The sequence below is a fragment of the Chelonoidis abingdonii genome, chromosome 13 (genome assembly GCF_003597395.2).
Source record: "Chelonoidis abingdonii isolate Lonesome George chromosome 13, CheloAbing_2.0, whole genome shotgun sequence".
Classification (NCBI taxonomy): domain Eukaryota; kingdom Metazoa; phylum Chordata; order Testudines; family Testudinidae; genus Chelonoidis; species Chelonoidis abingdonii.
Genome location: NC_133781.1, coordinates 22,785,811 through 22,813,305, shown reverse-complemented (window position 1 = coordinate 22,813,305; position 27,495 = coordinate 22,785,811). Strand labels below are relative to the sequence as shown.

Here is a 27,495-nt window from a genome sequence, read left to right as displayed (position 1 = left end):
AGTGGCTCGACTATCCATTCAGTGATATACCTCCATACTCCTTGCTACCTCATTGGGACACCATGGCATGGACCAGAATAATCATCCCATTACTCCATAGACATAAGAGTCTATTATCCTTTTTCATATACTCAATGCCATTAGGGACCTGTGATCTCTGTATTACTGATTCAGTCCCTATCTACTTATTTTCTAAAGATTTTCCACTATTGCTAACATCAGTTCAACTCCACCGGTCTTAATGATGTTAAACAGCCCTAGCTTGGGTGGGATGCTGGTGGAGGCAATCATTTTTAACATTGTTATTTAACTTTGGTAACCCTGCCAGTAGCTGGCAGCCCATCTTACACATTCATAAGGCTGGGTTTACACTGAGGCCCTTTTATACTGGCTGAATGGCATAAATGGGCCATGCTCTAAATAGGAATTAGGAGCCAGATTTTTGAAGGCATTTAGCTGCCTAAAATGCAGGTAGCCGCCCAGTGGAATCACTAAGCACTTTTGAAAATCCCACTGGCAATTATCTACATCAATAGGTTCCTAAATAGCTATAAAAATCTGGCCCTAAATCTATAGATTTTAAGGCCAGACCCACTGATCTAGTCTGACCTCCTGCATAACCTAGACCAGGAAACTGAACATGATTGAGTCCAGTAATTTATAGTTACGGCTTCTGTTTCTCAGGGTGTATCAGTTTCATTGTTTGCAGTTCATTGTTTAGCAATTTGCTTTCTGTGATGATATGCAAAAATCAGGGGTTTTCACTTTTTATATACTATAATGAGAAGATTTTGGGGGGGAGTACATCCTAAAATTCTTGTTTAAATAGGATCAGCTTTAATTTTTATTATATGTATAAAAATGACTTACATGTTAGTTTCAGTTTTGTATATTTGTTACGGATCCCTGGTTTAGCATGTAGTGCATTTCACATACCTCTCCCAGGCACTAGGCTGACATTTTTTATAATGCATATTTACCAGCAAGAGAAGCTGATATTTAATAAAAAAAAAAAATACAAATACGCTTACCATTATTTAGAGAGATTGTATCCTTTCCCATCATATTAATATTCCAATGTAGTCAAAAAGTACAATGTTCATGATGTCAAGAATAGTAATTTCCATCTTCGAGCACAATGGATTTTTAAAATTGTTAGTAATTTTTTAAATTGCATCCACAATTTGTAATACAGAAGTGTAAATTCTGTGTGTGTACACAGTCCTCCCTATCTATGGAGTGTCCATTGGAATGTAGGAATTGGTTGCACTCAGTAGCTGAGACAGATTTAAAGTACCTAGCATGAATTAATGTTAGATACAAGCCAGGGACCAGGGACACAGACTACAGGGAAAGCAGGGAAGTCAACCTGAATTGAGTAACCATTTCTAGGGGGTTTTTTTTGGCTCTTCATAGGATAAACATTATTTATTTTTGTATTTGGGGTGTTTTATAGGTGTTTTTTACTTAAAACCTAAAATCAGAAGCCCTACCTATAGTTGAAGTACAGCATATGCTTTAGAAAAACATCTGGTCTCTACTGAGAGACAGTAAATGGTTAATTTGCCACTTGTCTTGGTACATCTATGCTAGGGCTCGCAATGTTGCTAACACTAGTGGATGTGAACCAGTTTTAGCAGCAATGGGACCTTTGCAGACAATGTACCTACAGCAGACAGGTCCATAGAGCCGTTTGACTCAGAGAGGGGATGCAGTCAATTAATAGATTTTGCTTTCTGCTATGCACCTTTCATCCCAAAGAACCTTAAAATGAAGGGTTAAACAAGCCTCAAAACATAAAACTAATACTTAGAATGGAGATTACTGCAAATACCAGGGTAACATCAGCTGCTATAATTGGTAATTGTCAAGTATTTAATGATGCCTAATCCTATAGCATCATATAACCTACCACCATCTATGCTATCTGCACTTGAGGGGTGTAAATTCTAGTGCGCACTAGGGTGTCTCACACTAACTACTATCATAACAATAACTTTGATAAATATGGATCCTGTGCCTACATGGAAAACATATGTCTTCATGTGCCTACACAGCTATACCTATGTAGACTCATGTGTGACACACTGAACCAGCGAAAGTGAGCAGCTATGTCTGGACATTATTGAAGCCATTCCCAGGTGACTTTGGTGTGTTCCCTCTTGATGGGACAAGGCAAACAGCTAACTTTATCCCCAGATCCACTTACAGTAAGTCCTCAGGTTGGGATTTGCTGGGTTGGCAGGTTGCAACCAGTTGCTAACACGAGACAGGAACGACCTGCTGAGCTTGTGCTCAGGAAGCCAATACTCCTGCAACTATCCCCCATTGTCGTGATGCCATTGCTGCTTGTATTCCTCTTACAAACAAAAGCAGACAGATTTTTCTCTTTTATGTAATTTAATTAAGCCTCTTAGAGCAAGAGGAAGCCCTTAGTATGGATTATTTGGAGCAACACAATTTGTGTTCTGCTATACTTACAGTGTGGGCTTTCCTTTGCGCCAATCCTCAGGAGGATCTTAGCGATAGGCACGTTGTTTGTCAGGATGGCAATATCCAAGGGAGTTAATCCCTCACTGCTCGGCGTGTTTAGATCCAGCTCCTCTGGTGTATATTGATAGAGGAGAATCTGAACAGCGTCCAAATCCTGCTGTTCCACCGCCTCAAACATAGCTTCGTTGCATTGGAAATTCTGTACATCAGCAACAGCAGAAATTAGTTACAATTCTTCCCATGGAAACCACAAGTTTTACTTTGTATCCTGTTCGAGGGACCACTGGTCCAATCCTATAGCCCAAGCGTAAAGACTAGAAGAAGGGCCCTACAAGTATGTTAGCTTCCCCTGCAGATGTGCAAATTGTTTTCAACAAAGCCCATCTCCCCTTGCTTCAGGTTTCATTATACCCTTGAACTCAGTTCAGGTTTGTTGGAAGGTTCAATGAGGTTCGCAACCCTCCCAAAGCAAATCTGAACCGATTTACAGGTTTGTCCTGAAACCAAGCCACAGAAGTGATCTTTTAAGATTTACATGTGAAACTGGGTGAAAGTTTGTGGATTTGACAGAGGGCTTGACTCTGAGGTTTTTCAACCCCCAAAACTCAAAGCAAAAACCTGGAGGACGTAACCCAAGGTAATCAGCATCCAACTAAAACAAAGCAAAACTCAGAAAGTGTCTTGCAGCTTTATCATGAGCTGGTACCAGACACTGGCTCTGAAATTGCTCATAAATTCTGAACTCTTCAGGGCTTATTATTATGATGATGTTTTTCTATAGCACCAAGAAGCCCTAGTCGTGAAGCAGGAGACTTCTGAGCTAGGTTATGTAAAAAAACAAACAAAAAGATTGTCCCTGCACTAAAGGGCTTCCAATCTAATTATAAGACAAGAGACAACAGATGGATATAGACCGACGGGGGAGTAGCAGTAAAAATAAATAAATATATAAATAAATAAATATTTGACAGCATGATAGGCAGTGGGCTCTGCATGCTAGCAGCATGTCTGGCTTCTCTTCACTGCTGTAAGAGTTTGGAGTTATAACTCAAGTTTTGCTCATAACCTGACTCCCATTCCCACAAAAAAAACCTCTAGCTCAAGTTAAATGGTCTGTCTGCGCTGCAATACTAGCGCATGCATGCATTGTTGCCCACATCCCTCTACCATAAACCCCCCAAACATGTGCTTATTTGTGCTTTGAACCTGTGCTTGCTTCAACAGCTGGGGGTATGGGTGAAAGCTCAGGCTGGAATCCACCCACTCTGCAGTGAGGACTCAAGCAAGATCACATAAGTCCTGATGGCCCTTCAACACCCTTCCCACAATTCCCCCAAGGGACAGACAAGTTCTCCCACAACTGACAGAAACGACTGCGAAAGAATCTTAGACTGTCTCAGCACAAAGAACCCTGGGATATACCCCCAGAGACACACAAGTGACAGCAGAAGTAGGTAGGATACAGTAACGCAGGTAAGGCTTTGCAGGGGAAATGCTCACATACTGGCCAGGCTAACCCACATGCCGATCACCTGGAATAACTTTGCAGTATAGACATACCCAAACTACTGCTCATGCAGTCACTCTGTGCTGCTTGACTATTGCTGTGCTGTGTAGCCAATCTCACTCGAGCTAGGGTAGGTTAGCTCAACTGCAATAACTTGAGTGTACCACTTCAAGGTAACTGTTGCAGTGAAGACAAGTTCTAGGCCATTTTTAAATACCCTAATATTTCACATCCAGCTTCCAGAGAAAAAGTTGACTAGGAGAGGCCTTGAAACTCAGTGGAGCTTGTCATCATTACGTAAGAATAGGGGATGGGACTGAAGTAGATTAACTGTCTGGGTACCTCCAAAATATCGGCAAATATGTGTATCTGTGTGGTACTCGGAAAAATGCAGATTGAATGGGTGAGCACCTGAAAAATAGGACCCAAGGATATACCATGTATTAGCATCTTCTCTGCTATTCTAGGCTAGAAAAGAACAGTGAGGCCCCTTTTCCCCTCAACAAAAATATAAGAACTAAGAGAAGTGATAAATGAAAAATGGTAGGATGCAAAGAAACATATCATTCCTTAATTGAGCTGGAAAGAAGCAGGTGCATGAAGCTAACACGGCCTGCAGGGTTTTTGTTTATGAAAACATCCTTCTAGTGCTCTACAGTGGTGAAATGTTATTTGCCAAGTTACTTTAAACTCCCTTTCAATGTCCCTTTGTGATAATTACCCAACAGCTTTCTTCTTTTAAAAGTGAATTATTAGAAGCAACTGGCCCAGCTGTGCAAAGAGAGCTCAGCATGATGCCATGCAAGGGAGCTACGGTTTGGGTGGATGTACTGTGTTGAGGGGAGCATTAAAGAAGTACTTAGATATGAGCGAGAGAGAGATTCAGGACTGAAGCTTGGCTTTCCCTCACTGCTGGAAGCGGAAATGTTACAGCGGCAGCCTGCTCAGCATACTCACTAGCACTCCCATTTGGCCTACTGAAGGAGAAGCATTGCTGAACTCTGCGTTCAGGCCCTCATTGCTGCAGGAAGAGGCCTGGTAGAGCATGGGAGAGTAAAAAGGGGATAAATGAAGGGATTATGGAGACTCCAAGGAGGCATCTGTGGACCTCTACAAGAAAATAATCATTGCCTGTGAAAGGGAAGCTCTGATAACATGGAACTCAGCTGGAGCTGTGGGTGATTTGCACCTCTGAAAACCAGGCTCAAGATGTCTAAAGTTGGGCACCCAAAAATTAATGGATACTTTGGTGGATATAGGCCTATACTAGCTTTTCAAGACAGTTCTGCTAGTATATCTTTAATACCAGTCAAGGGAATTGTTGTATTAATATTCTGCTAGTTGTTCCACATTATGTGGTAGGCTCTGTGATGTACGTTATGTACCAGAATGAGATGCCCAACCTCAGTGCAATAGATATGAGCTCTGAAGCAGATCAAAGACCAAAAAACCCCCAATCAACCAACCAAAAAAAAAAAAAAACCCAACAAAATTTTCAAAATTTGTTTGTCTTGGATCAATTGAAATGTTTCGTTCCCATTTCAACTTTTAAAAAAATATTATAATTTATAATATACATTTTGAAATGAAAAATCAAAATGTTCCTAATGTTTTGACCTTATCAAAAAACACTTTGTTTCAAAGTTTTGTCTTTTTTAAAAACAAACCTTTGTTGAAACCTTCTCTTTCCAGCACAAAGTTTAGTTTTCAACAAAATGGCGTTTTCTGATGGAAGAACTTAGTTAGAAATGTTTGACCTGCTCTAGCTATAATGTTCTAAACAAGCAAACCACTACCTCAATCCATATACAATAACTTTATTAAAAAGACTATAACAGTACAGCGCACCTTCTGGTTAGAGAAAACATGGACATTGCTCAACATGGGAAACACAACAAATATTGGAACTACTGAGACAATGTTATCTAAAAGTTTAAAAGGACAGCTACTGTAAGTAGTACTACTGTGATACAGTAGATATGGTGGCCAACCATAACAGAGATTAGCAGTATTTAAAATTGTCTGCACTCAAACTTTTCACCTGTTTCATTTCACCTCAGCTACCACAAATAAAACACATTTGTTTTAAGCTTTTCAATCCTTTCTAAGGAGGTTGTATAATAGATTACAACTGTTGCTTTCAAAACAGGTCTTTTTGTATGTTTTATCTTGAGAGCCCATGATACAAAACTGAGATGTAAACATTTTTCTCTGACAATTTCCAAGCAACTCCATTTCATAAATATTACTCAGGATAGACACTCAAGGTAACTAATTAATTCTCCTTGTATTTAATATGAGGAATTCTATTAGCCAGATTTCATATACCCACCCAGGGCTTTGATGCTAGTGGGAAGGGTGCAAGAGAAAAATCCTCAAATGATAGATGAATGAATGGCAGATGGATAGAGATTATCCTCTAGTTATCTAAATCATAATTAGCACAGTTTTAAAGGCAAACTTTCACTGGTGAGGGTAGGTCTAAAATAAATGTAAGAAAAGATCCTGTCATGTATTTCTCAATTGTAAGGCAAAGCCTAAAAGGAGAGGAATTTTTACTGCAATGCAGCAGTTGCCTTGCACTACACAGCAGCTCCACACATCTGTTCCCCTGCTTTTCTAATGCTTGATTTGGATCACTCTGAAATGAAAACTCAGCACTTTCTTCATGTGTTTGTGAGGTTCCCCTCCCATCTGAGATGATGAAACTCTTTGCTCAGACAAGACAAAACCTATTCGTTAGTGGCATGGATCCTGAAACACATGGAGTGTCTTCAACTCCAATTGGAGTCAATGGGAATTAGATATTATTACATGTATTTAATAGATTGCCATCACTCTGCTGTCTAGGCACATTTAACATGTTTTAAATTGGGTCATTAACATTCCAGATAAGAAGAACAAAAGGGTTACACTCCTTTTCTCCCTGCAGCTTTAAGGCCAAGGATTGTGAACGATGAACTATAACCTACCAAAACCACCTTTATATTAAAAATTAGGGTTGGCAAATAATGTCACTTTTTGTTTCTCCAGGCATATTTGTTTGGACTTTACAAAAAATTCATTTCAGTCAAGTCGGTATCCCTGTCAAGTTAATTTCATGTGAATATTTGAGTTCTCTATTTTACTGTCACATACATTAAGAGAAAGAAAAATTCAAAATGAATTTTGGAATATACGTCAGAAGCACCTGCATGTTCATCCAATTTGAAAACAGAAACAATACCAGTGCAATGAAGATTATCTGACTAGTGTTTATGGAGCACTATTTAAGAACCAAATATTATCAACTTACTTTGTCTTCATATTACATTCAAAGCTCAAAATCAGTCTTAAAGACATTACATCATATGGGGCAATCCTTGCATTAGGAATAAGCAGAAAAAATAATAGAGCTTTATAATTTGGAGCCAAATTGTGCAGTGTGAGTTATGTAGCTGAACTGAAGTCAGGGGTGTGACTCTGGATTTCTAGCCTATAACTGGGAGTAGAATTTGGCCCTTTCTTATTCAAACATATAATCTTTTTATATGTATGATACCAGACAGCAGGGTTGGCGCTATACAGCTGCTGCACCTAAAACAAGTTCTGGGTGAATACTGCAAATACTATTGGGGAACTTTGATTTTTTTTTTTAAACTCAGCCTCAATAAACCCTTAATTCAGCAAACCATCCCTATTCCTCAATGCATTTCAGCATGTGCTTAAATTTAAATGAATGCCTAAGTTCTGTTGATGTTCATGGGACTTAAATAAATGCATAAAGTTAAGCAAAGGCTAACAGGTCAGATTTTCAAACATATTTAGGTACCTAAAGATGCCAATAAATGCCCAGTGAGATTTATATAGACATTGCTCAGAAAATCATATTAGGCTCCTATCTATATCTTTAGTTGCCTAAATACCTTTAAAAATGTGGCCCTAAATGCTTTACTGAACAGGGATGCACCTAAACACATGCTTAAATGCTTTGCTGAATTGGGGCCTAAATTAGTCCAACCCAAAATGCAAATACGAAAGTTCATAATCATACTGAAAATCTGATGCAGAGTTGCTTTCATCTAGACAAAGAAAAGAGCATGCATAGGAACCTACTTGCTGCATCCAATCAAAACAGCAGAGGCCAAATTGCAAATATCCTGAATGAACAAGTCAGAAGCACCCAATAGGCTGAAAAGTATTTGCATGAAATAATTGTCCAGTAGTTTTGAACACTGAGAAAAATAATAATGGAAATTGTGATCTATTCTGTCTACCTAGGTACTTATATGGCCTTCATCATCATATCTGAGCATCTTGCAATGATTAATGGGTTTTATTCTCATAACACACTTGTGTGAGAGCAAAATATCGCTTCTTATTTTAGAGAATGGAAAGGGTAGATTAAGTAACTTGCCTCAGGTTGCACTTGATGTCTGCAACTGAGCTCGGACTTGAACCCAAGCCCCAGTGAAGTGCTGTAGCCACTAGACCATCCTTCCTGTGAGTTTTGCAGTTTGCAAACAAGAAATATCTTTACCTTCTACATCAGTTAATGCAAATACTGCACCAAACTCTTATTTAAAACATCCCTTAGTCTTTGCTATACCATTCAGTCACCTGCAGCTCCTGGGGATGGAATTCAAATGGGGGAAAGGAGCACTGTGACCTCATCAGACTGAAATGTTCAGCTTCAGACCAGCTGGTACCATCAAAATGATTCAAAAGCACCTTCTGACTTCATCTGCACCCACTAGAGCACAGTATATTTCTCCACTGTGAAAACATCACTGGGAGCAAACAGTATCTGATGATCCAGCTACAAACAATCAAATGCAGTTTAGGGACAATTCTCAAGTTTTTCCTCCCTTAATAGTTGCACGACAAGATTAATTTATGGAGGGTGTTACACAGATGCAAAAATGTACATATTGAAAAGAACCACCGTGCTGCTTTGCGGTAAGCAGGAGCTATGTTCCAGTGAAGTGATTTAGTGCTGAGTGTTTAAAAATGGTCGTGTGTAGCTATTTGCTTTGGGTTAGCTAGGAAAGTCCATGTCTGGTCCTAGAGTTGGAATCAAAATATTGGACTAGTTCCAGCAAGGAAGTGCTTTGACAAACATGAGAGTGAGAATAAAGCAGTTCTGGGAGGTGGCTATGTCTCTGGCAGGACAATAAATGTTTTGAATGGAAAGTGTTTCATAGAAAAAATGAAGAGAAAACTGTTCACTAGTGGAAGGTGAGCGAAGAGTCTAAAAATCCTGTTCTCTCATCTGGAAGATTGATTTTAATTAATGTCCTTTAAATTGAGGTTTAGGATTAAAAAAAGTATCAGCTAACGCCTTGATCCCTCATATTTTTACTCCTTACTTGTGGTTTCCTGATTATTTTCCACAGTGAACACTGAAAAGAATAGATAGTTGGTTGATTGGCTTGCTCAGCAGGGACCTGATCCAAAGCCCACAGAGGTCAGTGGGAATCTTGTCACTGACTTTTATAGGTGTTGGCTCAGGCTCTGAATTACTGATGGGATATAGAAACGTTCACCTCTAGCTTTTGGCCTACGGCAGATCAGTCATGACAAAAAGCCATTACACTTTCATGGTTGCATAATGGATTGGAGGACATAAAAGTAGTGAGTCTCGATCTATTTCCCATTATACAACTGTCCACATCATACCTGGCCATAGAGTTTTGTCAGTAAGGCCAAGCACTGAAACAAACACTCCCATGCCTAGACAGGGTCCTGACAGGTCAGATCTGAGAAGGGTGGTAGGCAGTAAGTGAGCAAGCCAGCAGCTCACTAGGTGACAGAGGAGTCCAGTCTACACAGCTGTCATGTGCTCCTCAGCCTTTTGGCTAAGAACAGATTTACCCATGTGATCTTACCAGTTTAAGATCTGACCTGTTTCCTGTCTGGGACTGCATAATAAGTGGATTTTTGGAACAGGGAGTTGGGCTAGGACCTTGTTCCATCCACTCCATGCCTCAGCCTGGTATTGCAGTGCCTTTGGCAGCACAATAATCATACAAAAGATAAAAAAAACCTGGCAAGAAAAAAAAAGGAGGGGGGCAGAGGATGGGGTGGAAATCATGACACATTAGGCTTTTCCCACAGCTAACTCCTATACCTAGGCCTGTAGCAAACCCTCCTAAATTCAAATGTGCCCCAAAGTGGATCCAGATGCAAATCCAAACTTTATTGTACAAACCCCTCTCCATGGACTAGATAGTGCCATTTACGTGCAGCTCCTGTTAAGGGGAGGGGTGCAGCTGCTCTGACCCAATGGCAGCCTCAGGTGGTGCTGTGCCTCAGAGAAGAAATTCCTGAAGCCTACAGGCTGTGTTCCCATTACCAAGCCCATGCACAGCTGCTTACCTCTCCCACAGCCAGGCAGCTCCTCATGCCAGTGCATGGAAGACAGGAGGGGTCATGGAGACAGCCAGTGCCCTGTGCCCACCACAGGAACAGGGACAGAGCCTTCCTGTCATGTCCAGTGCACAAGGGCTGCAGTTCTGCCTAGCTCTTCTGCAGGCCATGTAAGAAAACAGCAGTCTGCTGATGCCCTCTCTACTGCCATGCCCCTCTAACAGGGCCAGGCTGAATCTAGCCCTGTAACTTCCTGAAGGAAACATCTAGCCTGATCTACAGGCTGTGATTGTTTTGAATTAACTCTCCTAGGGTTTCAGCACTTGTATTGCTGCATGCAATTTTTCTTACCTATAAGGCAGATTTGCACGTGTTAAGGAAATCTAAGCCATACATCTTTTTGTGGCCAGTCATACGGTTCCCATTAGCAATATGGGCCTTAGGTAGTGCGGTCCTGCAAGGTGCTGAGCATGCTAGCCCTGACCCAGCACAGCACCTAACTTTAAGCCCAGGCATCGTTACCGTGCTGGCTGGGTGAGCGGGTATTTCTTGGCACATCCACAGGCAGCCCCTCAAGGTGGCTGCTCCTCCTTCCCTCAGGAAGCAATTCGGAGTAGAAATCCAAGGACATGTCCTTCCTGCCTCTGGAGGGGAGGAAACCTGTTTTGTTTCAGCAACACCAGCAGCAGGAGGGCAGCTGCCTCGGCACCTCCCTCCAGTAATAGATGAGGTTGTGTTGCTTACTGAGCCCATGCCTGTGTCGTTCTACGGGGGTCTCTGCCTGTTTGTCCCAGCCTGCCAGAACGCAGTCCATGAGGCTGTGTCACAGTAGCCCCATTGAAGTCAATGGGAGTAGTCATGCGCTTGGTTAAGCAAGTGCCTACGTGTTGGGCTCAGCATCTTGTACAATCAAGGCCATAGATGGGCTTTGCGACTACAGGAGAGTGCCAAAAGCTTTGATGCATGGGGGTCCTTGGCTCTCTGTCTAGGTTCTGATCTGGTGCTCACCATCCTAGCCTGTGACCCTGGCACTTAAAAGTTATTTATTCGACTGTTACTTCCTTGGCTGTTGAGAGACATTGGCGCATACATCAAACTTCTAGAGAAAATGATCGTTTCTTATATTTCCAAGGTGGGCTAGACATTTTCCTTATCTATAGGGCCAGATTCTGCCACATTTACTCATGCTGTGTAGAACCTTACTCCTTAAAAGTGGACTTCTCATGGAATAAAGAACTGGTATTGTAAGGGTGCCCCAGAATCTGGCCCACAAGAAAAAAAATCAATATCTGCTCTGCAGAGCAAACGTTGTCAAGCATAGTGCTTATTAGCATATGCTTCACATCAGTGGGATTCCTCTGACATAAGCTCAGCAATAGGTGTGTAGAGCAGGTCCATGAACAGACAAAATGCAGATGAAGAAGGATGAGGAAAGGTATACAACAGAGAAGAGAGGTCAAGGTGAAATTAGCTAACATGACAGTTTATTAAAAATTAAGTAATTACCACAGAAGTCTTTCGGAGACTAAGTCGATCTGATCTGGCCCTGAAATTTGCCTCATCAAATGATGCGTGACTCCCTTTCAGCTTCTCAGAGAGGTTGCGATACAGTCGTTTAGCAGCATTCGGAGAAGATGGCCCACTGTTCTTTTTTGTCTGCGAAAGGTTCAAGTTCTGCATTTGCTGTGTCATTTTCACGTGGCAGTTCCTAGAGAGAAGGCAATGCAGCCGTTGGATATGGGTTTGCTACGCTAACTTCATCCATTCAAAACGCATCCTTGTAACACACACAGCAAGACTTGTGCAGCAACAGACTTTCATTAAGGTAGGCCAGCCCCACACCAAGAACAGGAAGGGCCATATTTTAGAGCCTTTCCATTGGCAAGTTGTTGCTCACAGAGATAGTCCCATTGACATCAATGGGCGGGAGGGGTATGATGTGGACACCGATGGGACCACCTCTATGAGTGCCAGCCAATGGGAGGAATAAGAGCTCCAAAATGTGGGTTTTTAATACCCAGGGAACATTGTGGGAAAAACAACAATTCTGGTAAAAAAAATTCTGGTAAAAAAAAATTTAAGGGGAGGGGGAGAGTTTGGATTAAATGAGAATTGGGAAGAGGGATTTATACTCTGTGTATGTAAAGTGATGCTGATATTCCCTAAATTCAACCAGAACATGCAGGATTGCAGAATCAGGACCTAACAATTTGGCCCTACCATTTATTGTCATAAAAGCTTTTCTGCTAAACACTTTCTTGTCCTGTAATTGCTGCTCTTTGGCTTTAATTTGCCTCTAAGATTTAAAGCTCAACGCCAACTCTCCAAGGCCTCTAAGTCTTCCATTCCCGTTGGTGAATGGTGGCAAAGCAGACATTCTGAACACGGAAGCATCCATTTACAAATAATCTCACACATTTCCCAGGCTAACGAGGTACTACAAACAGATGAGGCCTCTGAATGATGAACATATGCACAGAGACTCGAGATAATTGGGACATGTGACAAGGAGACTTCCTTGTTAAATCAGCACACCCATGTGTGCAAACAAGAACAGAGCTCTGTGTGAGTAGCATCTCTGCAACTAATGAGCAAAAAAAATAAAAAATAGATGCAAGGCAAAGCAGGCCTTCTAAGATCTCCAGAATTGTCTTTCATTGAGTATGATGACCATGGAGTATAGGGGCAGTGAGACTGCACACAAAAAAGTTATCTTGCTTTTTCGTTATTATTTATTTGCATTTTAGTGGAGCTCAGCGGCCTGAACTGAAATTATGGCCCCTGTGCACTAAGTACTTGTACAAAACACAGAGTAAGACAGTCCCTGTCCCGAAGAGCTAGTCAAAACAGATGAGACAGACAAAGGGTGGCAGAGGACAGGAACAGTGCCTTTGCCTAGATCACACAGCAGATCAATAGCAGAGGCAGGAACACAATCCAAGTCTTTTGAATTACAGTCCAGTGTTCCATTCACTGGACCAAGGAATCTTGTAATATTATAGAGGTTACAATAAAAATAAAATCTACATTTACCTGAAATTCTGGAATTATTTTTCCTATTTGCAGTAGAGGGAAATAGAGCTAAATGATCCTCCTCTTTTCTCCCCCCTCCCTGCAAAGTAACACATAGGAGATGCCAGGTCTAGTGGAAGGGGGTTTCTGTAGGGGCAGCAGGAAGCAGGGTTGGAAGGACCCCTCCGTCCCATCCAGCTGTGGAGCAGCAGTGGAATCGCTCTGCATGGTGCTGCAGTCGTCCCCTACTGGGGCAATATCCAGTGGATCCATATATTGGAAGATTTCCCCCTAGTCCTAGTTCCCCATACCTTGCTACATGGGGGTATGAAGAGAGCCCCCCAAAATTTGGTTTCTATGCCACACAGGGGACGTGAACACTCAGCATGGGTGTCCCAAATCCTTTTCTCCCCACCTACATAGTGGAATCACATTGGTTACATCTGGAGCGGCATGCATGGATCTGCCCCCGATACTCCATGAACCAGATGTGGAAACTGTCAGTAAGTGCTGATTTTAACGGCAAACATACGACAAGTGCAAAAAGCATTCTGCTTTACTGATGCAGTGAGCGGATCAATCAGGAGTTTTAACTGAAAATATGAGCAAAGGTTCAGTCAGTGAAATAAAATGATTTTAAAAAATGGCTGTTAAGGGTGTGCTCACATTAACCCCCTGTTTAGAATCTTGCCATTAGTTCAATGAGTTTCTAATGAACGTCTGAAGATATGTTTAAAGAGGTGGTTGGATTTGGTGTGTTGCCCCCAGAGATCTTCAGATCCTACAGTCTCATGTTATTAATATTTAAAGGTGACTCAGCACCTTACCAAAGTTCCTTTTATTCTCAGTCGCTCAGAGTGATGGCAAAGATCCCCTCGTGATGCCCCATGATAACCTCCTTCCCTATATTCCACCACACAACAGATTGAAACAGAAAGGGCATCTGCGCTCACATCCACTTTACCCTGCACTGAGTTCAATATATGGCTTCTCCTGTACAGCAGCATGTGGGAAGAATCAGCCCCAAATGTATTAGTAACACAAAGGGTCTTGCAAACATTCACAAAATAGTTCAATTCACTCTGCTCCTGTTTAAAAGTTCCAGGCATCCAGTCATGGATCAGAGGCTACCCCACATGAGAAAAGTGAGCAGTCATGTGCTGCAAATAGTAAAAGGGGAAGTTTCATGAATAGTCCAGGGCTGGAAATAGTTTGTCGAAGTGGCTGAGCAGATACTTGTGAATAGTGTACACAGGGGATATGTTCAGAGGTCCAGGGAACCAGGAAGCACCCAACTTTCACCAAAAGTCGAAGGAACTTGGGCACCTAACTCCCATCTGCGCCTCTGAAAATCTCCCCTTGCATTTGCAGAGATGATGAATGGTTTGCAAATGCCTTGAGAACAACAAGAGAAAAGGACTAAGTTCATTCATAACGAATAAGTCAAGCAGTTCTATTTGGTACTGAATGGGACTTCTCAAGCCTAGAAATGCCATCATACTACAATTAAGAATAAGCAACGGTGGCATTAGATGCTTGCTACTTCCGGCTGATCCCAATAAATCATTAAAAAACTAAGAACAACAGTGTGAACTACACTCATATCAAGACTGAAAAAACACCTATTCCCCCGACCGACATAAGATGCACTGACAAAAGCACCAGTATCGACAGTGCTACGCCAGCAGGAGATGCACTCCATAGCTACCGCTGCCTGTTGGGTGTGGTTTAATTATGCCAGCGGGAGAGCTCTCTTCCATCGGTAGAGAGTGGCTACATGGTACAGTGGTGCTGCTGTAAGGTTATGTCTACACTACAGACCTAATTCCCACTGATATAAACTGGAGTTAGGCACCTGGACACCTTTGAGAATCTAGGCCTGTGTAACTAAATAGGCTGCCTTCCGATCTAGAGCCAGACGAAACAATCTCCGTACTGGCCTGTCAATGCCATTCTAAGGGCTGACCTACACGGTGCATTATCCACACCAGGGGGTGTAAATGCAAGTGCACACTAGCGTGTCATACATTAACTGGCCCCGGTGGACCCTGCCACCACCCTCACCTCTTTTATAAGAAGCAGAATTCAGCCTCTGCTGGTGGCAGAGCCTGAACAAATCTTCTCTAAATGTCAGCAGTCTTGATTTTCCATCAGTTCTGACTGCTGGGTGATGCTCTGTTAAAGGAGATCCCAGTCCCCCATGTGCTAGGGATGGACGGCTGGACCATTGTGTTGCACACAGGCAATCCGTCTGGGAAGCTGTGATATGCAGGAGGTCAGATGAGATAATCATGATGGTTGCTTTGGCCCTTAAAAATCTATGTCACAGCTCCATTGACTTCAACCGTTACAGCATTGTGCAGCTGGAGTTTCGCAGTGGTGAATGAGGCCTGCTACGTACATATGAGAAAGATACTAGTGTAACCTCAGGGTCAAAATAACTTTAAGTACCAAACATTTGAACAGCATCCTTCCAAGGACCATTGTAGTAGGATTACTGTTCTATCCATGGATGTATGCAGTGTTGCTGTAGCCGTGTTGGTCCCAGGATATTAGCGAGACAAGGTGGTGTGACAAAGTTCCTCCTCTACTTTGGTGGGTCCTGCGCTTATTGGTGGATTTGCTTGCCTCAGAGATTCACCATGTGGGTCAGGAAACAGTCCAGAGACCTTCCCCTCTGGTAGAAGCCACAGTCCAGGTCAATTCCTCCTATGTCTGATCAGGAGTTGGGAGGTTTGGGGTGAACCCAGGCCCGCCCTCTACTCCGGGTTCCAGCCCAGGGCCCTGTGGATCACAGCTGTCTAGAGTGCCTCCTGGTACAGCTTCACGACAGCTACAACTCCCTGGGCTACTTCCCCGTGGCCTCCTCCCAACACCTTCTTTATCCTCACCACAGGACCTTTCTCCTGGTGTCTGATAATGCTTGTACTCCTCAGTCTTCCAGCAATATGTCTTCACACTCTCAGCTCCTAATGCCTCTTGCTCCCAGCTCCTCACATGCACACTACAAACTGAAGTGAGGTCCTTTTTAACTCTTAATTGGCTCCTGGTGTCCTAATTAGCCTGCCTGCCTTAGTTGGTTCCAGCAAGTTCCTGCTTGTTCTGGAACTGCCCCTGTTACTTACCCAGGGAAAAGGGATCTACTTAATCTGGGACTAATATATCTGCCTTTTAACACTTTCCTGTAGCCATTTGGTCTGATCCTGTCACAGTGGGTAAGGCAATCTTTTATTAGACGAACTTCTGTTGGTGAGAGAGACAAGCTTTCAAGCTGCACAGAGCTCTTCTGCAGGTCTGGGAAAGGTACTCTGAGTGTCACAGCTAAATAAAAGATCGAACATATAGTTTAGCATAAATAGTTAGCACTTATTCTAAAGGACCATTCCAGGGGAAAGGGGACCATTAGCATCCCTGCAGTCACAGGACAAAAAGTGGGGATTAGTTGGTTACAGATTGTTGTAATAAGCCATAAATTCAGTGTCTTTATTAAGGGCATGGTTTTTAGTGTCTAGCAAAGTTACGAATTTAAGCTCCCAGGCTTGTCTTTTGAAAGTGTTGTGCAGGTTTCCTTTGAGGATGAGGACTGATACATCACATATAGAGTGATCGCTTTGTGAAAAAAAATGTTCACCCACAGGTGATGTGATGTTTTTGTCTTTCATCATTTTCCTGTGTATGCTCATTTGAGAGTATGGTGATTGTCTGGTTTCAACCCACATAGTTGTTATTGGAACATTTAGTTCACTGGATGAAGTACATCACATGTTGTGACAGGCAAGTGTAGGAGCCATGGATCTTGAAAGGTGTGTTGTGGGGGATGTTGATCATTGTAAAGTGGAGATGTGTGTGCAGGTTTTGCATCTGTTGTACTGGCAGGGTCTGATGCCACTTTCAGTTGATGGGGCCTAGTGTGTGGTCTTGCTCCTGATGCTGAACTTGGAGAGGCTGATGGGTTACAGGCCACATCACCTTGAATGATCCCTTAGTTTAGCATTAGTAGTTAGTACATATTCTATTTGTTTGATCTTGTATTTAGCTGTAACACTCTTAGTATCTTTCCCACAGCTGAAGAAGAGATCTGTGTAGTTTGAAAGCTTGTCTCATCACCAACAGAAGTCGGTCCAGTAAACAAGATTATCTCACCCACTTTGTCTCTTTAATTACCCATGGGTTGTTTTTATATGAGTTAGCCATAGCTAATCTTTAAAATCAATATGCAGGTACAAAGACAGTATTTCCCAATGGCTAGAACATTAGATGGGGTGTCAAGAGACCTGGGTTCTATTTCCTGCTCTGCCACTATCCTGCAGGGTGACGCTGGGTAAGTTACTTTAACTGCTCTGTGCCTCAGTTTCCCCATCAGTACAATAAGGATAACAATATCTGGCTCATTTGTAAAGAACTTTGAGATCTGCTGATGAAAAGTACTATAGAAGAGCTACCTATTATTATTTTATGTATGATATATGATAAATATACATCTTTATGACCATATGTCATGGGTATTTCTCTTTATCCAAGGAGAGAGAGCTCAAGAGGAGGTTGAGTAAACATAGCTGTAAAACTTGCAGTGATTCAGTGACACCATTTTTCTATGTGGCAATAGTACCATATCCACACTGATCCCATATCAGGTCATCAATGACCTTAAAAATGTTCAATGGACTATTTTTTATTTACTAACAGAAGTACATAAAACATTGCATGAACTAAACACACAACAGCCAAGTAATAGTTGGAAATAATGTAATGCAAATTCACTGGAGTCCTGGTCAGCATGTTCATACAATGTTTGTAAAATGCAAAATATTGCCGAGGATTACTGTATTTAGGACAGCACAACGGGGTAAGTAATAAGCAGTTATTAGATTCCAAAAAAAGGAAAGGGAAAATGTATGCTTGCATATCACAGAAAACTTCCTAGTACTGTGATCTTATAAAGCTGGAGAGCTGTCTCCCAAGGGAATTAATGGAAACTAGACTCAATAAATCACAGAATAATCCTGCATTGGGAAGGCGATAGATTTGATCATCTACAGGGTCTTTTCCAGCTCTAACTCACATGATTCAAAACTGCTCCAAATGCAGGGATATTTAAATTGGCTGGTAGCAGTTTTATAACTTCGAAGTAATTTTATAGGAACATCTTTAGTCTTCTTTTATAAGAAATTCAGGTTAGCTTTCATAGCCATGTCAGATGATATAGCAAAACATACATCATTCTCACTGAAGTTACACATTAGACATGTCTTCATGTTTTTAACATATGGACAATTGAAGATGTGCTACGACAAAGGATGGATGATTGCTAGAGTTAAACTGTTAGCAGAGGATTATAAAAAACAAACCCTGTAGGAGCTAGGTGGTGCACTGGGGTTCATATATTCAAGACTTTCACCTCTGGGAGCCTCAGCACATATCTAGCTTAGGTCACAAATTTAAACGCGTTAGGCAATCTCAGTGTTGTTCTGAATAGATCTTTGTGCACATCAAAATAACCCTCACAATATTTGACCTAACTGGCTAGCGCTTGTCATAGGCAATCAAGAAACTGACGAGAAATGTGCAGCAGGTTTGGGGGGGGTGCAGGTAGAGCTCTGCAGGGTAGCATGCAGAGCAGCTGCTCACATTGTAACTGGGCATAATCAATACTGTCAGTAGCCCGCTTTTTTAAGAATTAAAAATCACAACAAAAATGGTTCCAGTAATGAATATCTGAATCACTGGGCAAACAGTCTACTGCAGACATTTTACACTAGCCATCGCATGCAGACTCTGATTCTCATCATCACTCTCATTTAGCATGTACCAACTAAGAGAGGGAAGGCGCCCAATACGTTTCATACTGTACACAATGTAATCTAATCTTTGTGATCAGGCTTCTGATCACACATCCCAGGCACTACTAAAGTAACCTTTCCGGACAGGCATGTGTTTTAAAAGTGGAGATTTTTGATAAAATCCATTTAAATAACCTACCCTTGAAAGCAGCTTATTTCATCTTGGGGGACTGATCAAATATTCATGCACAGTTTCTAAAATCACATTGTAAAAGGGAAACAAATCCCTGAATTACATAGTGGTATGTGTCGATTATACACATATGAGAATAGAGCATACACAGGCACACTGTATAAATACAACCTAGATGTAGAAGTGTTAACTTTGGAAGATTTGATAAAAACATACACATACAATAGACAATAATAACCCCCCCACACACTTATTTATTAAGTGATTTCATTCACCAACACATAGCTAGAGAACATGAGTTAGAGAATTAAATTTGACTTACCCGCTTAGGCTGTATAATTCAGACTGGGAACAAGTTGGTAGTAATTGTCCACTATCTTCATTCAATATTTCACATTGGCTTTGCTTTCTTTTCTGGTTCAGCCTCTGGTTCAGCCTCTTTCCTACACTGTATGAATGATCAAAAATGAAAGAGCTTACTACAAGCAATTACTGAAGTCCAAGACCACTGATTAAATCTCAATGCAAAAACCAAAGAGAAAAGCAAATTATGAAACATCTGAAGTAAAATATCTGATGCCTTAACACTACTGTGCTCTTAGTACTGCAGCTATAGCAATGACTGGTATCTAATGCTCTTGTTTCTGTAGTCAAAGATGCCATGACTTCTGCATGCTTTTAGCCTGTTGTATCTCTAAGAATTGATCAGCACAGCATGCAAGTAGAACAAGTAATCACTGCCCAGAGTAAACAAAACGGGAATTGTAGTCCATTGTCACTCAGTATGAACAAAAAGATATTAATGCAGTCATCTTAAAACAATTAGTTCTAAGTTAAATCAATAAGAGAAAAATAATCCTAGCCCTACACTTCGTCCAGGAATTCATGATTGCATATGATGTACTGTTCCCTCTTTCGCCAAGCTACCAATACAGCTGTCTGCAATCATAGCAACAAAAGCAGCAACCATATCCATAGCTCTGGGACATCTGCAAGATCATTTCAAAGCTCTCAGCATGAATGGGTTATCTTTAAAAGGTTATTAAACCAGCTAACCCCCACCACCAGCACAAACAACTTTAATGATGCTTAAATGTTAATTACAACAGGTCCCCAGGAATTAATTTTTAAATGCTTTTGACAATACGGCCTGGTACAAAAACAGTGACATTTTTAAACAAGAGGTGGTTTTTTTAAATGTCTACCAGAAAATGTAAAACCTAGATTCCACTGGACCCAGCAATATGTTACAAAGTCAGAATATGCAAAAAGTTTGCCAAACCTCAGAATAGTAAAAATATAGATATGTGTTGGACTGAAGATAAACAAGGATGATTAAGTAAAGCACGATACATTTTTGGATCGCCTTCCTGGTTACATTCAAACAACCATAAAAGTTAAGCACTTACCAACAGAGTAAAATGAAAAGACTCTTTTAGATGCTCATTTGGGGATGTGTGATCAGCAGTTGTCTATAATAGTGATTTGACTATTATTATTTGTATTCTCATAGCACCCAGGAGCCCCAGTCACGGGCAAGGATCCCACTGTGCTATGTCTTGTACACACATCAACGAGACAGCCCTTGCCCCAAGGAGCTTACAGTCTAAGTATAAAACAACAGGTGGATACAAACAGATCAACCGGGGGTACAAGGGACCAATGAAACAGTACTGGTCAGCATGATAGGCAGGGACCTCAGCATATGAGTAGGCTGCCCACAGTTCAGTTTTTTGAAGGCATCATAAAGGCACTGTGGGTTTGAGAGTGAGCCTGGAGTAGCCTCTCTGACTCAGTGGAGTTACTCAGATATGATTCTGGAAAATGCTAAGCATCCTCTGGGAGACGGTGGCCATAATTGATTCTCACCCACTTCAAAGGAGTGTTGAGGGTGCTCAGCTTCTTACAGGGTGGTGTCCTGCTTATGGCAGTGCAGCTGAGAGCAGAATGTCCCTATGCCCCTGCATGACATGGGGTCTGTTCTTACACAGCATGCAGCAGAACTGGCTGGACAGCTGAGTATAACTCTGACTTCTGTGCTGAATGGTAAGTGTCCTCGCAGTGGCAAAACACTACATTGAAGTTGGTCAAATCATGTTCTCTTAGTGACATAGAATTTATAAAAATTAAGTCTGGGCCTGCACCAAAGCCTCACATCCGAACGTCGTAAACTTTGGGGAGTTTGAAATGTGGATCTAGGCACTCTGCAGCATGAGCCCACCTCAGGTTATTAGTCAAAACAATGATCCTTAGTTTGGGGCCAATTAATAGTGATCATAGCCTTCAACTAACTACAGCATCATCAATCTGTTAGGCATAAGATGCATAGTATGGATTAAGAACTCCAATCTGTCTTCTGAAACTTCAGTAAACCTGGTGAAACTGGCTTGATGAAGGCTAGCACTGGAATTATTTTTAGCAAGTACAGGATAGCTGCTTAAATATGTTAGCTGCTTATGTTTAACTTGTCAGAGCAGTGCAAAGTATTCCTTGCAAAACCTTGGCACTCCACAGAACTCACCTGGTTTTGATTTTGTTCTAAACTGGAAACCCAGCCCAGGTTTTGTAACAAGATTTGCCAGCCCATGCCTAAGATTTGACATCGAAATGGTTTTGAATCAGAACTGGGTGAAACTTGGTGGTAGTTTTGCTTTGAGGTTTTCTGATTCATTCAAGCTCAAGACTCAGTAAAAACCTCCTGGGATGCAAATAAATCACATATGAATTGCAACTGCAGAAAATCTTTGCGTCCCGCCTTGGGCCCATTTGAGCACCATTGTGTCAATGGTGGAGGATGAACTAGTTTGGTGAAGGAGTTCCATCAGAATGGGTATTGTTCAAAAGCAAATCATCAGGGAGAAGAAAAGCTAAACAAGGCCCAGTGTGATGGAGGTGCCAGTCGTGCTCACATATTCTCATGAGAAAAAGGGTGGTTTGTAGGGATCAGATATTAGGGGCATCTTTGAAGGGCAGGAATAAATTGAAAAAAAAAGTGTTGTTTATGTAATTAAAGGACTGCTGAATAATTATGAGAACTTCCTATTTCTCCCAAGTTTTTAATTTAAGTTTCAAATGTAAAACTTAAGAGCCAAATCCTCAGCTGGTGTAAATCAAAATAAATGTAGCTACCCTCATTTATACCAGCTGGGGGCATTTAGTGTGGTTTGTGAGAGCCTGAAAGCCTCTCAAAGCCCTTTCAAGGCAACAGAGGTGTAGATGTTAAAAAGCAAGAACAAGAGCCTTAGTCTCAGTTCAGCTCAGGGTTCTTTTCCAGCGGGCAGGTTGAACAGCACCTTGCAGGTCTTTTTATCAAAGTCAATCGCAGCTGGCTTCAGATGTGAGTTGAGCTCTGTGAAGTATAACTTGGTCTGATAATGAATCAGTTCCTGAAGTTATCTTAGAATTTCAGAAAGCACTTTGGGAGTCAGTAGTTCAAAAATGCTGACAAATATAAGGTATTAATCATTTCTTGTTCCAGTTTTAAATTGCTTACAATTATTTCAGAGTGGCTTGTCCAATGTCACACAGAAAATTAGTGGTCGCGCTGGGTTTGATCTCATTCAGTCTAGTAACCTATCCATGTGGATATATGGTAGGGCCTACTGGTAACTATTTTGCTTCATGAGCAATTTTAAGTTTTCAAAATATGCTTCCATTTAAGAAGACCGGGATGGGATGGGAAGGGAAGGGAAGGGACGGAATGGGGGGGGTGGGGAGCGAGGAGCAGAAGACCCAGATCAAGTCCCGCTCTTCCTGATTCAAGGAACAGAGAAAATACAATGGCCAACACAACTCAGATTTAAAGTACTGCACTTTGAACATTCAGAGTAAATTGTTTGTGATCCATCCATAGAGTGAGGGAGAAGGGGAAATGTCACAAGAATGCTCATGAGTAAATTCTAACACATACATCTGAGGAAGCTGAGATCTGCTCAGTTATTCTGACAAGCAGAAAAAGTGCCCAGACTCATCCAGCAAATTATTCAGTACCAATTATTTGTTCAGCTGTAGACATTAGCACAGCAACTTGGCCTTTGTCTCTGCTGGGATTTTAATTTGCTCTTGCTGCCTATTTTTCAGCTAAGATCCTGATACTCCTCGTTACACCACAGCAGTTTCTACAGCTGCCCATTGTAAATGACGATGACAAGAATCTCGTTCCCATGAAGATTACAGATGAGAGGAATAAGAAGAACCATTATTATTTAGCAAAGCACTTAAGCATCTGCCTAATTCTACTCAAGGCAAATGGGTTTTAGGCACATGCTTAAAGTTAAGTATATGCTTAAGTGCCTTTCTGAAATGGGGCCTTAGTACAACCCAGTATGTATTTGCTCCCAGAGCAATGTGGAGCCAGTGAGGGGGGGAATGATATACATTGCCCTGGCCCCACCCACTCTTCCTCCATCTCTCTCCCCACTGGTGGAATCCTGTTAGCAGACATCGCTGCATCAGTTACACTCAGGTCATGTTTCCAAGCTTTTTCTTTGGAGCTACGAGGATTAGAAACTTATTTTTTAAAGCGATTTTCTTCTCTTCTGCGGAGTCTCATCCTGCCCCATGGGCCAGCTGAATATATCAAAAGGACCAGATGAAGTCCAATGCATAGCTTAGAGGAAAATCTGAGCGATGACCATTAATTTCACTTACCCACACCGTGAGCACCAAATCGACAGAAGCAAATAAAGCCACCTTGAGGGGTTCTTGTATCCCCATTGGAATAAAGACATAAATGTTTGATTTGGCTTCAATCAGCACAAGTCTAGGGACAGGTCTGCCTATATCTAGGTTCTTTAACTATGGAACTCTTCTATGGATGAGAGCTCTCTCTGGCTGCTTTAGGGCAAACGGAGTGTGAGGACAATTTAATACAACTGGTCTGTTCATGACCATTTCCTGGTGGTTCCTCCTCTGGTGCCAATATTTCCTATCCCTTCTGCTTTCATCTTACTAGGTGGGAACTGTTCATTTTGAAGGTTGGCTATTGGATTCGACCTAGTATGGTGTCTAGTATTTCTCCATATCTTTCAGTGCAAACTTTAGTTGGTGGAACATGAAACAAAGACTTTTCTCTTGTCCAGGCTACAACTTTAAAAAATAACTGTTTTGCTAACTTTAACTGAAATTAATGCATTGAAAACCCTTCCTGCCACATGGGTTTAAGTTCATTGATCACAAGTTCAGAAATGAAAGGACATAAAATAACATTTAATAAAGTAAGAATAAGTATGTTGAGGTGGGAACTTCTCATAAAGGATAAGAAACATGGAATAAATGATCAGGAAAGGTGACTGAATAAGAGAGTACAAATGAGTTCCAGAAAGACCACCACTGATTTCTGAAGACAAAGAGAAGATTGAGAGGCAAAGAGAGAATAAGAATTTGGGATTAAGATAAAACAAACAGTCCGACAGGTTGGTCTGATCTGGTGCAGGAACTCTCATGTTCTTAGACTTTGGTGATTCAGACTTATATTCCATTGGTTGACCTATACAGCTATTTAATATTTAATATTTCAGCTGCTCATATTTCATACTTAATTAATTGAGCTGAATAGTTCAACTACTCTGTTTCCACAAACTGTACTAGTGAAGTGACACATTGCAATGGGGACATTTTCATATCCTTCTTTCAATCACCTTACAAGGTGAGCAGCAGCCAGCATATCACTAACTGAGCCACTTTGCATTCCAGCGGCTAATTTATTTTCCTGTAGATGTGAGTTTTGCAGTACATTTTGCTGGATTCCAATTCCATTGATCAGATTTGTACTTATTTCTTATGCAAAGTGATAACATATGTAGCATTTTGCTTACCTGACTGGGAATGCTCATAGGGCGTGTTCCATCTCAAGGTAACTGGGCAACACGAAATTTTTATTTAATCAAACAATAGGTGGCAGTATTCACCCAGTTCTTCACAGGCAAGATAATGGACCCTGGAACAGCAGGAACACACATATACTGCGCTGTCCCAATCACATCATGTCCAACTCTTAACTACCAGGTAAATTTGCACAAGATATTTCAGTAGGAATCATTTGTATATTATAGGCCAGATCCTCTGTGTGCGTCAGCTACTTTAGCTCTACTGTAGTCAGTGGAGCTAAACCAGTGCTTAATTTGTAATGAAAGAGATGCTGAGGCTCAAGCAATTAGGTGCCAAAGCTCAAGCAATTTTTTTACAGTCATAACTGACATGGCAAGCGCAGCAGTGCCAGGGCTATGAACTCCCAAGCCAAGAGGGGCTAGGGCTCACCCCTGGCAAGCCCTGGCACAAATTAAGCACTGAGCTGAACTGAGTTACACCGTCTAAGAGTCTGGCCCTATGCACATAGAGAGGATGCAAAATGCTCAAAAAAACAGTGGGGTTTGGAAACTGGAAGTGAAGTGAGGGGTTAAGAAGCCTAACTAATCATGTCAGGATTTTACAAAAAACTTCATATGGGGCTTGATCTTGCTCCCAGTTCAGTCAATGGGAAAATTGTCCTCGACTTCAATGGGACAGGCTTACGCATTTTCTGTGGTTAGAAAACAAACAATCTGGTCACTTGGGGTTTGAATTCTCTCCTACAAGTGTAAATGGAGAACGTCTCCACTGAGATCCATGAAGATACTTCATTGTAACATTAGTGTAAGAGAGAACACAAGCAGGCCCATGAAGACTATAATCATTATGAATCAAAAAGCAGCTGCTAACACCACCCATGACCCATACATAGATCAGAACTTATCACTAATGTTTCCTGCTGGAGCTTCTGCCCTATGGTAAAACAGTGAGTGCCCCAATGTTGTTAGCTAATGGTTGCAGTAATTGTTTTCCATTCCAGGGCAAAGCTAAACATGAGGGAGCACATTCATTTTCAAAAAGCTTGCAAAATTACATTCAGGCCATTAGACGTATCAGGAGATATTGCAGTTCCTCAGAAATGAATTACTCAGTTGAACACCACAGGAATAATGAAGCTGTCAACAGCCAAAGTGCAGCTGTGATATTTTGTCAATCTCATGTTGTTTATGCCATCTAGTCAGCCGCTCCTCACGGAGATAATTTATGTCACATATTGATTGGTTGGGACTATTCCCAGCAGCGATGCAACAGTGTTTACATCCAAGTAATAGGAGCACATTTGACAAAGAGAAATTAACAAGCTTTTCATAACTGGCAATTTCTAGATTAGGAAGAAGGGGAAAAAAGCTGCCATCTATCAAAACTTGTGTGAAAAGAGCACAAATTGAGGCAGAAACAGTTTTTGGAAAGATTCCAGAGATATATAAAGAAAGTTAATCATTTACTCGTTAGCTATAAGGTGACAGCATCTTTAATATTGGAAAGTGGGACAATTTCAGCCATGTTTTGTAAGGGTGTGACACCCTTGTCACACAAATGATAAGTGTGCTTGAAGAACAAATGTCTGCAGGCAGGTGTCACTACTTCCAGCTTCTGATTAAGCAGCAATATGGGATGTTTCTGGGAGTGGAGCATTTCCCTCCCTTGTAACCTAGCATCTGAACAAGTCTATCATGAAACCCTGAATAGTGTGATTAGTTTTCAGTCTGAGTGAAGGAACAGGTTTGATAGTGTCTGCAATCGCTTGACTTCCTCCATCACCTCAAACATTGTTCATTACACCAAACATTTGTTCACAGGACTGTATGTTCCTGGTAACCACAGCAGTGTCTACTCAGGGCAGTGATAAGTCTTGAACAAACATGCTGTAGGGATAAAAAAAAAAAAATCAAATATTGTGATTACTAAAAAGAAACATCAGGACTATCCCAGTAAAACCGTGACATAAGCCTTTTGGGCCTGCTAGTTCTGCATAGACTAAAACTGCTAGATACTTGAATCAGCTGGGCAGATCTGACTCTTCATTTATTTATTAGTTAAAGTGAAAATTGCTGTAAGGGATTCCTCAGTTGGAAACCCCAGTCCATAGGAGCAGTACAGAAACCTAAACAGAAGAGAAATGATCACTTTGAAGCAACTCCAAGCTTTCCAGTGCAATTTTATTCTACATTTAGTGAAGGCCCCATCTAAACAGCCAGTACTGCTCATCTCTTAAGGTGAATTTCACACCGCTAAGCACCCAACTGAGATCAGGGACTCATTGTGCTAGGCACTGTACATATTCCCAGCGAGAGACAGCCCCTGCCTCACGC

General features: G+C 41.5%; 1 protein-coding gene and 1 non-coding gene across 2 annotated transcripts in view; one reads left to right on the top strand and one right to left on the bottom strand.

The window, feature by feature from the left end:
* ANKFN1 (ankyrin repeat and fibronectin type III domain containing 1) overlaps positions 1-27,495 on the bottom strand; it is a 176,297-nt gene that overhangs the window by 79,134 nt on the left and 69,668 nt on the right. Inside the window, exons 2-4 of the mRNA XM_032805646.2 lie at positions 19,656-19,781; positions 11,855-12,056; positions 2,482-2,692 (exon numbers count right to left, since the gene is read on the bottom strand). Of these exons, the coding sequence (XP_032661537.1) occupies positions 2,482-2,692; positions 11,855-12,040 (397 nt within the window). The 5' untranslated portion in view covers positions 12,041-12,056; positions 19,656-19,781. The remainder of the gene's footprint in view (positions 1-2,481; positions 2,693-11,854; positions 12,057-19,655; positions 19,782-27,495) is intronic.
* On the top strand, positions 9,818-10,003 carry LOC116839596 (U2 spliceosomal RNA). The gene has a single exon (XR_004377185.1). It is a non-coding gene; the product is annotated as a U2 spliceosomal RNA (small nuclear RNA).